General features: G+C 39.1%; 1 protein-coding gene across 1 annotated transcript in view; it reads right to left on the reverse strand.

Annotated features, from left to right (window-relative positions):
• The window catches only part of Cntnap4 (contactin associated protein family member 4), a 219,936-nt gene extending 208,875 nt beyond the window's left edge, over positions 1–11,061 (reverse strand). Inside the window, exon 1 of the mRNA XM_090357257.1 lies at positions 10,849–11,061. Coding sequence (XP_090213383.1) covers positions 10,849–10,933 — 85 coding nt within the window. The 5' untranslated portion in view covers positions 10,934–11,061. The remainder of the gene's footprint in view (positions 1–10,848) is intronic.
• Positions 11,062–13,203: the final 2,142 nt, after the last annotated feature.

Below are 13,203 nucleotides of genomic sequence, written 5' to 3' on the forward strand. Positions count from 1 at the left end.
GAGAAACCAGTAAGTTCTGACAGAGGTAGAAAGATGGGTAAAGGGCCAGGCAGGAGGTGAGAAGAGTTGTGCCTGCTATGCTCCTAAGTCTGAACTTAACATTGAAAAAGCACCCTGAGCTGTAAAATTTATCTGCGACACATAATTAGTCTAGAAGAAGAGGAAGACGAAGAAAACAGTATAAGCAGTTGAAAATCTGATGGCGTGATATGGAAAGGAAGGAAAAGGCACCATGGAGCCCAGTGAGGACGGAAGAAGGGACAGCTGCCTCATCGGTCCCTTCAGCCAAGTCAACCCTGGCAACGGCTAACATGGCAGATGTCACAGCCAGCTCGTCTCCGTCTCCAGGAAAACGAAAGACAGAAATGAGGCATGATTTTGCTAACTCAGAAAACTTTCTGGCATCTTCTCTACAGAATGCTTCCATGATGAATGATACAACAACAATGACCACCTTCATGCTAATCTATTGTGGGTTGCAATTACACACAGACACACACACACACACACACACATAATTTATATAAAGCCACACCATGGATCAGTACACAGCAGAGCTTCCAAAAGAAATGAATATGGCTGGGCACAGAGGCTCATACCTGTAATCCTAGCTACTCAGGAGGCTGAAATCAGAGGATCAAGGTTCAAAGCCAGCCCGGGTACAAAAGGACCTGAGACTCAAATCTCCAATTAATCTCTAGAAAAGGGGAAGTGGGGCTTGGCTCAAGGGTAGGGTGATAGTCTTGAGCTGAAGAGCTCAGGGACAGCACCTAGAATGAGTTCAAGCCCCATGACCCGCAAAAAAGAAAAGAAAAGAATGTGGTCATTTACAAGGCAAGCCAGCAAAAAGGAGGAGGAGGAGGAAGAGGAGGAGGGGGAGGAGGAGGAGGACAAGGAGGGGGGGGAGGAGGAGGAGGAGGAAAAGGAAGAAGTGAATTTAATCTCAATATTACACGTTACGCATAGCAAATGATTGCACACATAATTTGATTTTCAGTACCAAATATCTTATGTCACATTTTGATTAGCCTGCCTCCCCCCGCATCCCTTTAATAGATGCTGTATTTGCATATGAAAATGTTTCATTTCAACACATACCATTTGGGGATCAAGATGCTGAGGGCTTAAGAAACCAGACATTATCTTCAGAAATTGATCTCTGCTTTCTTCAGTGTAGCCTGCCACTGTCTACCAAGTTGTGTCAATATTTTGTTTTGAAAAGGAAAATGAATCTAACTTATGATACTTAAGAAGTGAGCTTGTGATGTTTTAGAGGACCATGAAGTTTTCTTAACAGGACTATAATACAGTCTGCAGTACTACAATATAACACTTCAAATAAGCAAAAAGATCATACACAGCATGAAGCAAAAGGACCTAATTGAGTAGCTTTATAACCTTGCCCAGAATTCCCGCACCACCAATTGAGATACAATTGCTTTTAGTTTAGCAATGTTCTTTTAATTAAGTCTTAAACGTCTAAAACATGGCAAATGTAAATATGTATTATAAATCCTTAATTATGAGGATGGCCAAGCATTCATGCAGTTCCCTGCCTGAGAGGATGGTTCTTTTTCCTGTTGTTGTTGTTTTGTTTGTTTCCAAGCAGCCAAAATTGAGAGATAAAAGGGAATGATGTGAGAAACGTTAAACTTTGTTTATTGTGACTTTCTCTTGGTACCAGTATTGTTTTACTACATTGGGTTCTGAGAGCTAAATTATGCTTCCATTTGCTTAGAGGCTTTGGAGCCAGGCCTCTGTTCTGCCATTTCGAACCTTCACTGTCAACATGCCCAAAGACCAGCATTCAGGAATTGCTGAAAAGTTCACGCAAAGGTTCGTTGCTCTGCTAACTTCACAGCATAGCACAGAAGCTAAACAATTCTGAAACAAGGGAGTAATTTTTTAATGTTTGGGATGAATGGACAACTTGGATTCCCAAAGTCATCTTGTTTATGTGTTACTACTACACATTGGTTTTTTTTTTTTTTTTTGTGGCGGGGAGGGGTGTTGGTTTGTTTTGTTATTTAGGGCTGGTCTTTCATTAGTTACACAAATTAAATTGTATGTGTTTATGAGGGACCTGATGACGTTTGAATGTATGTACAAATTATGCAATTTTCACATCAGAGAAAAATGTAGATCCATCTCCACACAGTGTTGTAAAACTAAACCAGTAGTGATCCTGATGTGGAAAGCAGATATGAAATGAATCTTCTTCTTTAATGCAAAACTACTTCCTTCAAAATGTACCACCGAAAGCAGTACCTCCCATTACCCTAACGACATATATGGATATATATTGTTAGGGGAAATATATACGAAGAAACATATATTATATAGCCCATTCCTCAGTTCTCCCTTCAAATACCCTCTCCCATCTGTGCACACATATGTGTGCATGCGTGTTCACACATACACATAGTAACCATTTTTTCTCAGCAGCTCAATTCCCTTAAAGATCATTTTCAATTTAACTTCTTCCTTCTGCTCTCTCATCTATTGATAGATTTTAAAAGACAATCAAGTCTGGAAGAAGATTAACTAGATAAATGACAGACAGATAGATGATAGATCAATGGCTAGATGCATAGATGGATGGAAAGATATGGAGTCATTTAGAGCAAATTAGCCTAGAAATTTCACTTTCTCGTGATCTCCAGGAAATCTCTCTATTGTTCTGGTAAGTAATTAGTTTATAATGATGGGAAAACGTGAAGATCCTTTGTTGGCCAAGACAAGATAATCAAATGTCTGTCCAAAGTCGTCAATCCTGGCTTCAGGTAAGTCCAAGCCTTTTCTAATTCCCAGAGGAGAGTATTGGTGTCCTTATTCCAAAGGGCGTTTTAAAAAATCTGTGTGTATCATAACTGTAGAGGAAGTTAAGTAATCAAATTACAGGTTATCGTTAATCTAAAATGTCTATAATAAACATGATTTAGGAAGAGAAGTGAATTTATGCCTTTACATACTGCTTCTGAACAAATATTAACCTATAGCCCTGTTTGCAAGTACCAGAACTACCAGTAGCAGGGAGAGGGGAAAACAGAAACAGAAACAAATATGTCTTGTATGATTTAGAAGTACATTCTATCTTATTCTAAAGCACAGCTATGTAATGAGAGATACTTAATTGCAAAAAAAAAATGTAATTAGCTCTCTAACTATGATACACATCATACCATTTTCCCTTGGTGATTAAAAAAACCTTAAGAGATAAATTTTATCACTACTCTATTAAATACTTACGGCATTAAAATTTTTTATAGTTCCTAATTTTTGAACTACTTGAAATGTCAAGTATGTGCAGGCTTCACTCACTTTTCCAATTATTACATTGGAATGACTCATTAACTGTAACATAAACAGGCTCAATTTTACCTCCTGTTATGCTATGTCCCCATTTTATTACCAGAGTACCATTTTTGCCATGAACCATAACCAAAAAAATTCATTGTGGAGCAGGAGGGGGGAGAGAAAGGTTACTCCAGCATGTAATCTCTCTCTCTTCCAACTGCAGAGCAATAATGTAACTTGTAATGGATTTTGCACTGTATGTGCTTTCTGATCACACAAAACTCAGACAGCATTCTAGTTGTGAGCATATGCATGCCTTAGTGAAAGTCATGTGGGTAAAAACTGATTGAAAGGTCAGCTGGAGCCAGGCACTGGTGGCTCACTTGTGTAAGCGTAGCTACTCAGGAGGCTGAGATTGAGGGGGGCACAGTTTGAAGGCAGCCTAGGCAAGAAGTCCATGAGATTTTTTTTATCTCTACTTAACCTCCAAAAGAGCTGTGGCTCAAGTGGTAAAGCACCAGCCTGTGGCATTCTGGAAAGTGTAAAATTATAGATTGAACATGAGGAAAGCCAGTTCTGGAAGTCAAATAAATATCAGCACATATATTAAACATATATGTATGTACATACATAGGCATGTTAGGTATATAACATATATAAACTATGCATAACTAGTGGAAGCACACAGTCTTAGAACTCACTGAAGAAATTCAAATGTTGAAAGATAATATAAAAAAAGTTAAGATCCAATGACCTCTACTGTTCATAACCTCTATTTTCTTTAAAAGTGTAATTTATAGGAACTTACAACTATGAGCTCACTTGTTATTTCACAAGACATTTTTTAATTTTTTAAAGATACTCCCAATCTTTTAAGAAATAAAATGTTCATCTTAAGTCATTTCACAACGAGTTCATTTCAGATGAACTCATTTTAGAATATCTCATTAGAGTGGGGAGTGTGTTTTTGTCCTAAGACTTTTAGGGTGGGGAGTTGGGCCTAGTGGTAGAGTGCTTGCCTAGCAGATATGAAGACTTGGGATCACTTCCTCGGTGCCATATACTTAGAAAAAAGCTGAAAGTGGTGCTGTGGCTCATGTGGTAGAACACTAGCCTTGAGAAAGCCCAAGGACAGTGGTCAGGCCATGAGTTCAAGGCCCAGGATCTTTCTGAGAGTTTTCCTTTCTAAAGTGAATAAAGACCAACTCAACATGCAACATGACCGTTGGAGACATGTTGTGGAAAGCCTGTGTGTTAATGAATACTTCTAAAAGTGTTGGGCAAAAATTTCCATTAAAATAACATGCATATTCTCTGAGTTCACACCACCACCAACACAAGACAGGGCCCATTCTACCTCATCCATGTGGTTAATTCATTTAAAAAAAAAATCTCTCTTTGAAGCATATTTTAGGTGACAGGTCAACCTTTTGCTATCAAGGTAGTTAACTTGAAAAACAGCAATGATTCTGGATAAATAATCAAGTTAGTGAGGCCAAAATTCTCAAATCAGGAATAACGGGAGAAAACTATCTATCTAACCAATCACTGAAGCACCATGCCACTGGAAAAAAATCAGATTAACAAATCGGGATGTTTATCAGAACTTTTCAACTACCCATATGAATATGGATGCCAGTCTTTAACAATGTTAGGTACATTTATCTTATTTTTCTTACTGTTTTCAAGGGCTGGGCCATTCTGTGAATGTGCAATCAATAATAAGGAAAGGAAAAGGTTTTACAAAAAAAAAAGAGTGAAGGATTTCTTAGATTATGTACAACTAATTGGCAAACTAAAAGGTCAAATAATTCATTAGTTGACAACAGGTAGTGCCCAATATCGATTCGTATGAGATAAAAGAGATGTGAATTCTAAACATAGAACCAACAGAAGAAAAATGGGTATTTGTGAAAGCAAGTCGGATGGATGTTTTAATACACCAGCAAATTGAAAGCTGTATAATGTTACTAGCTCTGGTTGCCAACAGAGACCCAACCATCAGAATTTGCATGCACAATTCTCCTGATACACAGACTAAGTTCAGTTCCAGTAGGTTCCTGTGAGGTTGTCCCTATGCTAACTTTGATCCAGATAAGACTCAGAAATCTTCATTTAGAGTAGAACCATTGAAAGTTTATTTTGAAAAATAAACTTTTTTTAATGCCCATTTATTTTGAAAAAATGCTACAGTGGAATTTCATGATATTGAATAATTCAGAGTTATTTAGAGAATATAGCTTCTGCTATGAAACTCATAAAGATGAAACATTATATATTTAATATCGTGTGTTTCTTCTGTGCAAACAGAGGTGGGGATGGAGTTAAACATTTCTAGACCAACTGGCTATTAATTTCTGACTACTTGATATAGTAAACTGAGATGCTTTTTCCTAAATTGATAGCACAGATTTAAAAAAAAAAAAGCAGACTTCATCTATGTGAAAAAGGTAGTTGGAAAACTGAGGGGATGATCAAGATGCATTATACTAATAAACTGACAAGTTAAATTTCAACTTGTACAACTACTTAAAGATAATACGATCAAAATGATTTTAAAAATACTCTATCATATTTAAACTCACTTTTCAAAGTACTGCCAATAGTGTAGTATAAATAAAATGAAGTCAGCGATCAATTCCTAGAAATCAAAAGTAAGTACAATTCCAAATGAACAAGACATTTACATGCAAATTAATTATACTGGCATGTGAAAGTGAAAAGCACTTGCTTAATTATTGTGAATTCTCCGTGGGTTGTGCTTAAATGAAAATGTATTTTTTTAATTTGCTCTACAAAGCTTGCCAATTTCAGTACTTTTGGAAAGTGCTACTTCAAAAAATCATAGAAATAAGAACACTTTTCAAACAAGAACCTTCTGTCTTATAATCAATTGAATTCTGAATTTAAGTTTCTGATTGGTATAGGGTAGAATATTTTTGCAATCATGAAAATGTAGTTAACAGCAGAATTTTTGTCCTCATATGTAAGATTACCATCACTTACATAGTGTCTTTGACCTTGTAGCCTAATAGGATTAGTTGAGATTAAACAAGACTTCTAGCAGCCAACAGTTCTACAACTTGACAAATGCTGTAAGTCCACTGAAATAAGATTTTTGAACAATAAAGTCATTAAGAGAAAATGCATAAGATGATAAGTTGAAGGTTTCTTCCATGACCATTTCTGGAAATATTAGTATTACCTTCAATTTCATAATTTTACAGGGGTATATTTGGATATTAAGTAAGACTAAATTTTATCATACTGGCATAACTTATACACTCTTTGTGCCTTGTCATTCTATTGTATTATATTACGTACTATTTATTTCAGAGGTCAATGAGCTTGTTATATAAAAGGACCAGATAAAAAGACTACTCTGTAGGTATTTATCCAACAGGAAGGGAAATATTTTAACAAAATTTTATTGTTAAAATTCAAAATGTAAAAATTATAATATTTAAGTGCAAATTTAGCTTATCATCAAGTTTCTATGAATAAGGTGGATAGCTGAAATGTGAATTTCACATAATTATTTTATACCATAAAGAATTAGGTTTCCTTTCCATTTTTTTCAGCTAAAGCTGTCAAGAATCATTCCTAGTTTCTAAATCAACAAAAAGAGGCATCAAGCCATATTCAGCTTATGAGCCATACTTTCCCCCATGAGCTAAATACTACAGAACCTTGAAATTAATGTTACACATGCCTATCAATCTGTTTTCCTTTTAAAAAAAAAAAGCCAACTTCATCTTGATATATACATACTGTTTATCTGTAATATAAATCCTGAAGTTCATTTCAGAAGTCAATACTAATGCTTATCAGTTTAAGAAATCAACAACAGCCCAAGCATCATGTAGAAATGGTGTTTGATTACATTATTCTATCAGTTATGTTATCCCAAAGTTGAAATCCGTCTTTCTCAGAGAAGCTGAATCCCATTGGTAGGGAACCATTACTTGGCACACATGAATCATGTTGCATACCATATTTACATCCAAGAGCCAGCCACTTGGTGTCACCATGGACGATTCTATTATCAGTGCTCTACTACTCTATTCTAGTTTTCCTCCATGACTGGAGTACATTTGAGGGAGAAGAAGGATATCAAAGAAGCTTCTAGAAAGGAATACTGAGTGTTTATTATTGAAGGCTCTACCCCCAGGCATCCACCTGCCCCAGCAGTTCCTTTCATTTATTACTGATATTATGCTATCTTTTGGTATCCTGGGGTAGATATATGTTCTTTCTATCCATTATAGAAAAGGAAAGACACAGTGAGAAGCTAACATTTAATTAAAGGCATTGGCATGGTACTTAGTGAGCATTAATTAAAGCTCAGTATGCCCTCCATCATGTGATCTCTGAGAGCAAAGCCAAAAGCCAAGTTCTCACCAGCCTCACCTTTCCTTTGGTGGGGAGCTGACCTACCTTGACAATGTCTTAACAATCTCAACTCTAACTCCTTAAGAAGCACGTAGTAAAGAAATATCTTCCCATTTTACAGCATGTCTCTTCATGGGGTGGGGAGAAGATGCGAACAAGAGGTGGCATAGCTTCTCAAAGAGCAAGCCTTCTGCAAGATTTCTCCCTAGATCTCTCCGCCTTAAAAAAAAAAAAAAAAAAACTCGCTTTGACTGGAACATAGAGAAGAAAGAAGGGAAAACAATAAAAAATAATTAACTTTGGTGCTAGTTCACTGCTTTTGAAATGTCCAATAGGACCCGAGGGGCAAAGAGGAATTCATTTAGTACAAATCATCTTGACACATGAGAACTCCAATCAGAGCCACCCAAGGTATTCAGATACTCAGATCTGGTAGTTGGCACATATTTATGTGTGTTTGTACACACAGGCCCACGTGCGTGTTTGCAGATTGTGCCTTGTGTGAAGATTTTCTTCAGCTGACAAATCAGATCAATTCATTTACAAATCAAAGGACACCTAATCTCAGGTTTCCAATCCTATGAAAAATTGGTAGTCCTGGTCAACTCAGTAGATGACAGAGTCTCTTCTTACAAATCAGTTGTAAATGAAGAGAAAGGGGTCTTTGTAATCACCTGAGAGACAGACCTTTAATTTTCCTTATTTACATTCAGTTCTTCCTGATTTAATAGTGGTATTCAATATCAATTTGCTTTGTATTAATATAAAATCTTATCCAGAAGAATGATTGTATTGGGGTTATTGTATTATTGGAACACTTTAAAATGCTTATGTGAAAATGGTTTTCCTCTTGCATCTTCCAGCCTTGCTCATAAACATTTGTAATTGCTCTTCAAAAAAAGAAAAAGATAAAACACAAAATAGGTGACACACTCACTATTGAGAACAAGTGGAACTTGGGCCTTCTAAAGGGCAAGTATTTCCTAAGCACTGAGAAACAAAATAAAAATTCAAAACTGAAATAGTCCCTTTTAAACCTCCAGCTGCAAATCCTTGTCAACATATCCACAAGAAATTACTATATGCAACATTCATTATGCAAAATCATGTCATTACAATTTTTTTGATCCTTGAAGAACCAGCCAGCTCTTAAAATGTATGCCCAACCAAGAAGTATTTAAATGATCATGATCATTAAAAAAAAAAAAAAGAAAATAGCACAGGTTCACTAAGTCCATCCAAGGTTTCTGAAAGCAATGAAGAACTTCCTGGAAAAAAAATTAAAGCTAGATGAATAAAGAATGAAAATGCCAAATGTGAATGAGAGATGTAGCCAGCTAGATCTGAATATTGAACTCAAAATCTTAAGCAGCTAGCTCACTTTTCCTTGACAAAGAAGATACATGACAAACAAGAGCTATTTCATGGAGATCTGAGTGTTACACTTTTCATGGGACTTCCAGAAAACAAACAAGCACAAACAACTGCATTCATCCTTCCAATACATGCAGCCTGGCTGCACACAGTGAGTTAGAAAGACACTGCTAGGCCAACGTGAATGAAGTCACTTGCAAGGGAAGGACGGTCCTGGCAAAAGGCTTCACATCACTACAGTGACCTCTAGTGCTTCCTTCTCGGTTGAACTTCGGCTACTGGGAGAGGCAATCCTTAATGCCTTTGCTACAAAAACTTGTGTGTGGCTGCATCGGTATTGTGGTTTGTTGTTGCCTGGTGGTTTTGCGGCAGGGTGGGTCAGAGGATACTGGTTTAGCATCTCAAGATTTGGAGAAGGAAAAGCTAGAAAAATTTCAATGGACTTCTGAGATTATCAAATACCCAATTTCAAATGGCCCCAGAGTGAAATCTTTTTTCTCCATGCAGTGACAGATGCGCTCTGACGTTAAATGAACTCTTACAAATGAGCACACAACCCATCACAGCCACGCAGTGAGAAGAGGCATTTAGTCTGTCACAGTATATAGAATATTCTTCCCACAGAAGAGCCCTTTCATCGAGTTTAAAACTGAGGCTCCCTGGCCAATGTCTGCTTCCTGTCTTCATTTCCCCTGAACCTAAAATCAGGCCCATCTAGCAGCCATAAAAGTCGAGGCCGGAAAGGACACCATAGCTCTTTTTATGAAATGCAAACAAGCCTTTGCTTTGAAACCTGACAATAAAATCAATTTTCAAAAAAATTGTTCTTTGCCCAGATTGATTATTATTCGTTATAGGGGAGGGAAGTGGGAGGATGGGATTCATTCAAAAGGAAAGCCAAATAGAACTTTTAAAACTTTTTCTATCGCTAATGACCAAGTAGATGCAAAGGAGTCTATCAAGTTATTTGGGAAGATATTTTAAATTAGAAATGAGAGGGGGATAAATGTTCTCTGAATCCATGAAATCAAAATGATTCAATCAGGAGCAAATTCATGAAATCAAAAATTCAGCCCTGAAAGAATACTGCTTTGGAATAAATCACCTAGACGTCTCCCCTTTACATTGGATATGGGAATCTGCCCCTCTTCCATGAGTATCCAAAGTGTTTCTCTAAGCTTTGAGGACAGAGCTCTGTCTCCAGCAGCTCAGCCTGCTCCCAAAGTCTGCAGTATGCCTCGGTTATTAGCCTGAAATCATTTGAAAGATGCAGCCAGCTCCTCATCTGCCACATTGCAAACTTCAGAAATCTAAGCTAATGCAGCATAAATTCCAATCAAATTCAGTAATCCTCCAAGAAAAGGAAGCAAATGAAGACATTCCCAGGCAAGTCCCTGGTTAAGATGCTAATTCTAATGTTTTACTAGAACTTGAGCATCCCCCGATGCATATTCAAAGGATGAGAGAGAGTCACATTGTGCTCCTAGACAGAAAGAAAGATAACACTTGGCATATTTTGACCAGACCCAGAGAAAACACAAGTGTAAACCCAGTCACATTGCCAAAATAAAATAAAATAAAATACAATGTGTAAGTAAATTTCATTTCTAGCAATAAGCTTTGCATCCACCCCTACTACTGGCAAATAATTATCATTAAGAAAAATAATCAAACCACCACCACCCCCACCACCCCCACCACCTCAGCACAGAAGGAAAGTTTTCCAGGGGACATCCCCGTCTCCACCCCGCCTGCAAGTTTTCAATCCTGTGCTGCTGTACTCACACGGATTCCCAGCCTCTGCTCCGTCCCAGCTCTGAGTCCACCACACAAGTAGCAACTGGAGGACGGCGCCGGTGACAGACCCCATGTCCAGCCTCCCCCAGGAGACCCCTGGAGGGGATCCCCAAGGCTGGAGGTGCTGTCAGGCCCCCTGCCCAGCTCACCCTGGGTCTGCTGTACCCCAGGGGTGTGAGTGTGAGTGTGTGTGTGTGTGTGTGTGTGAGGTCCCCTCCAGTCCCTCCCTTCCCTCCAGGCCCCCTCCCTCTCCTCTCTCCTCTCCTCTCTCCCTCTCTTTGCCCTCCCTCCCTCTCCTCCTCTCTCGCTCTGCTCTGGCTCCTCACTGACAAGCACCCAGCATCTTCCCCCCCCACCACAGCCTCCACAGGGCCCAGGCCACGCCCACTCCTCCCGAGATCGACAGCCCATTGGTCCAGCGGACACAGGGGGCGTGGCGCGGGGCGGGGCGGGGCGGCGGCGGGGGTGGTGGAGGACGACGCCGCCCGGGGGCCCGCAGAGCCCCGGGGCTCGGCCGGCGGGAGGCGGGAAGCGGACCTCCCCGCCTCCCCGCCCCTCCCCAGCGATCCTGCACCCTTCTGTTCCCCCGCTGGCGGTGGAGGGGGGGGCGGGAGTGGGGGGGGAAGGAGGTCTCCTGATTTTTCCAGTGGTTCTTGCATTTTTTTAATTTTTAATTTTTTTATTTCCAAAGCTCCCCACTATTATCGAGCTTCTCCCTGGTTATCCCCACCCCCAAAAGTGTGAGGCTTTGGAAACAAAGGCACAGAGATCACCAGGAAAGAATTCAGCAGCAGCCCCTTGCTTAAATTGTCCTGGAAGAAAACATCTCATGTTGTTGGGGAGGTGATTTTCTTTTTTTGGGGGGGGGTTGTTTTTTGTTGTTGTTTGTGGGTTTTTTTTTTTCTATTTCTATAAAACTACTCCCTTCTATCTTCTCTGGCAGCCAGGGTTTTATGATGGAAATTCCCCAGACCAGGAACACAGCAGACATACCTGCTTGGCAGCTATTTTATTTTATTTTTTTAAACCAGCTGGTACTAAGTCTCCAAGAAATTAACATTTCTTGTTTTAGTCAGCATGTCCGGAGAACAAATCCACACACGCAATTGGTTAGATTTATTTTGCTGAATGCTCCATGCTGTAAGCAGTAACATACTATGATCATACTCTTTAATAGAAATTCCCAAAAGGCCCCAAATGGAGAGTGATGGAATTACACACACACACACACACACACACACACACACACACACACACACGCCACTACATAACACAAAGTCCTCAGCCCAGTGTCTCCCAGAAAAGAATAATAAAGGTGAATTCAGATGATCAATAATGACAGGCAAATCATTCTTCTCACGGCTAATCTATGATGAAAACATTAAAATATTTAAATAAGGATGTTGGGTTCAAACACTGAGCTGTTTATCACATAGTATCAAAGAGGGTGAAGAAACATCAAGCTATTTTACTGATAAAGTGCCAGCTGAGAGTTGTCACACATGACTGGAAGACAGCAAACTAGAAGAGACCTAAGCCTTGAGCCACCAGCATCCTTGCTGGACAGTAGAGAAAAAAGGATAGGAAATGCTAGTGTTTATTAAAAAGAAGCTTTTAACGAGCACATGTATTTAGCTCTTGCTAGCAAACAAAGCAGAATAGGTATTTCTATTTTCCTTATTTTGCAGATGAGGAAACAAGGACAGGATTTCAAGTGATGACTCAGAGCAGTCAGAGTTAGGACTAGACTTTATTATTCTGACTCTGGGTTTGCTGATCCCATGAGTCATTTGTTTCCTAACATCAGAATTCACTTCCTCCAGGAAAAAGAAAAAGGCATCGCTTGATTATTTTCTCTGTATTCTTCATTTCCTGGTTTGGGTCTTTCAATCCTAGCATTAAGCAGACATGGCTATAAATTGAAATTTTGTGGCAATTCATTATTGAGGGGATTAACTTTTATTAAACATATATGATATGCCACCTGTTATCTCACTCAACAATTGATGCGATCCTTTGAGGAAAGCAGCATTGCATCTACTGAGCAAAGAGACTGGAGGTTAGTGGAGGTGAGCAGAGCGTCTGCCCGTGACACCAGGAGCGGGGAAAGGAACTTGACCTTGGTCCATGAGGTTCTAAAACTGTTCATTTGGATGGCTCCATACTGAGCAAAAGGCTTCCCGCCCTCCTGGAGAAATATGTTATTATCCTAGTTGAATTATCCATGATTACCACGAAACAAAGCAATGAATTTTTTTTTTTTTAGGAACATTGAAGTTTGAACCCCGGTAGGCAAGGGGTCTGCCACCTGACCACGCCCCCACCCATGCCTTTAGTTTGATT

Source organism: Megascapheus bottae, chromosome 24 (genome assembly GCF_031878675.1).
Source record: "Megascapheus bottae isolate mThoBot1 chromosome 24, mThoBot2.hap1, whole genome shotgun sequence".
In the NCBI taxonomy this organism is placed as follows: Eukaryota; Metazoa; Chordata; class Mammalia; order Rodentia; family Geomyidae; genus Megascapheus; species Megascapheus bottae.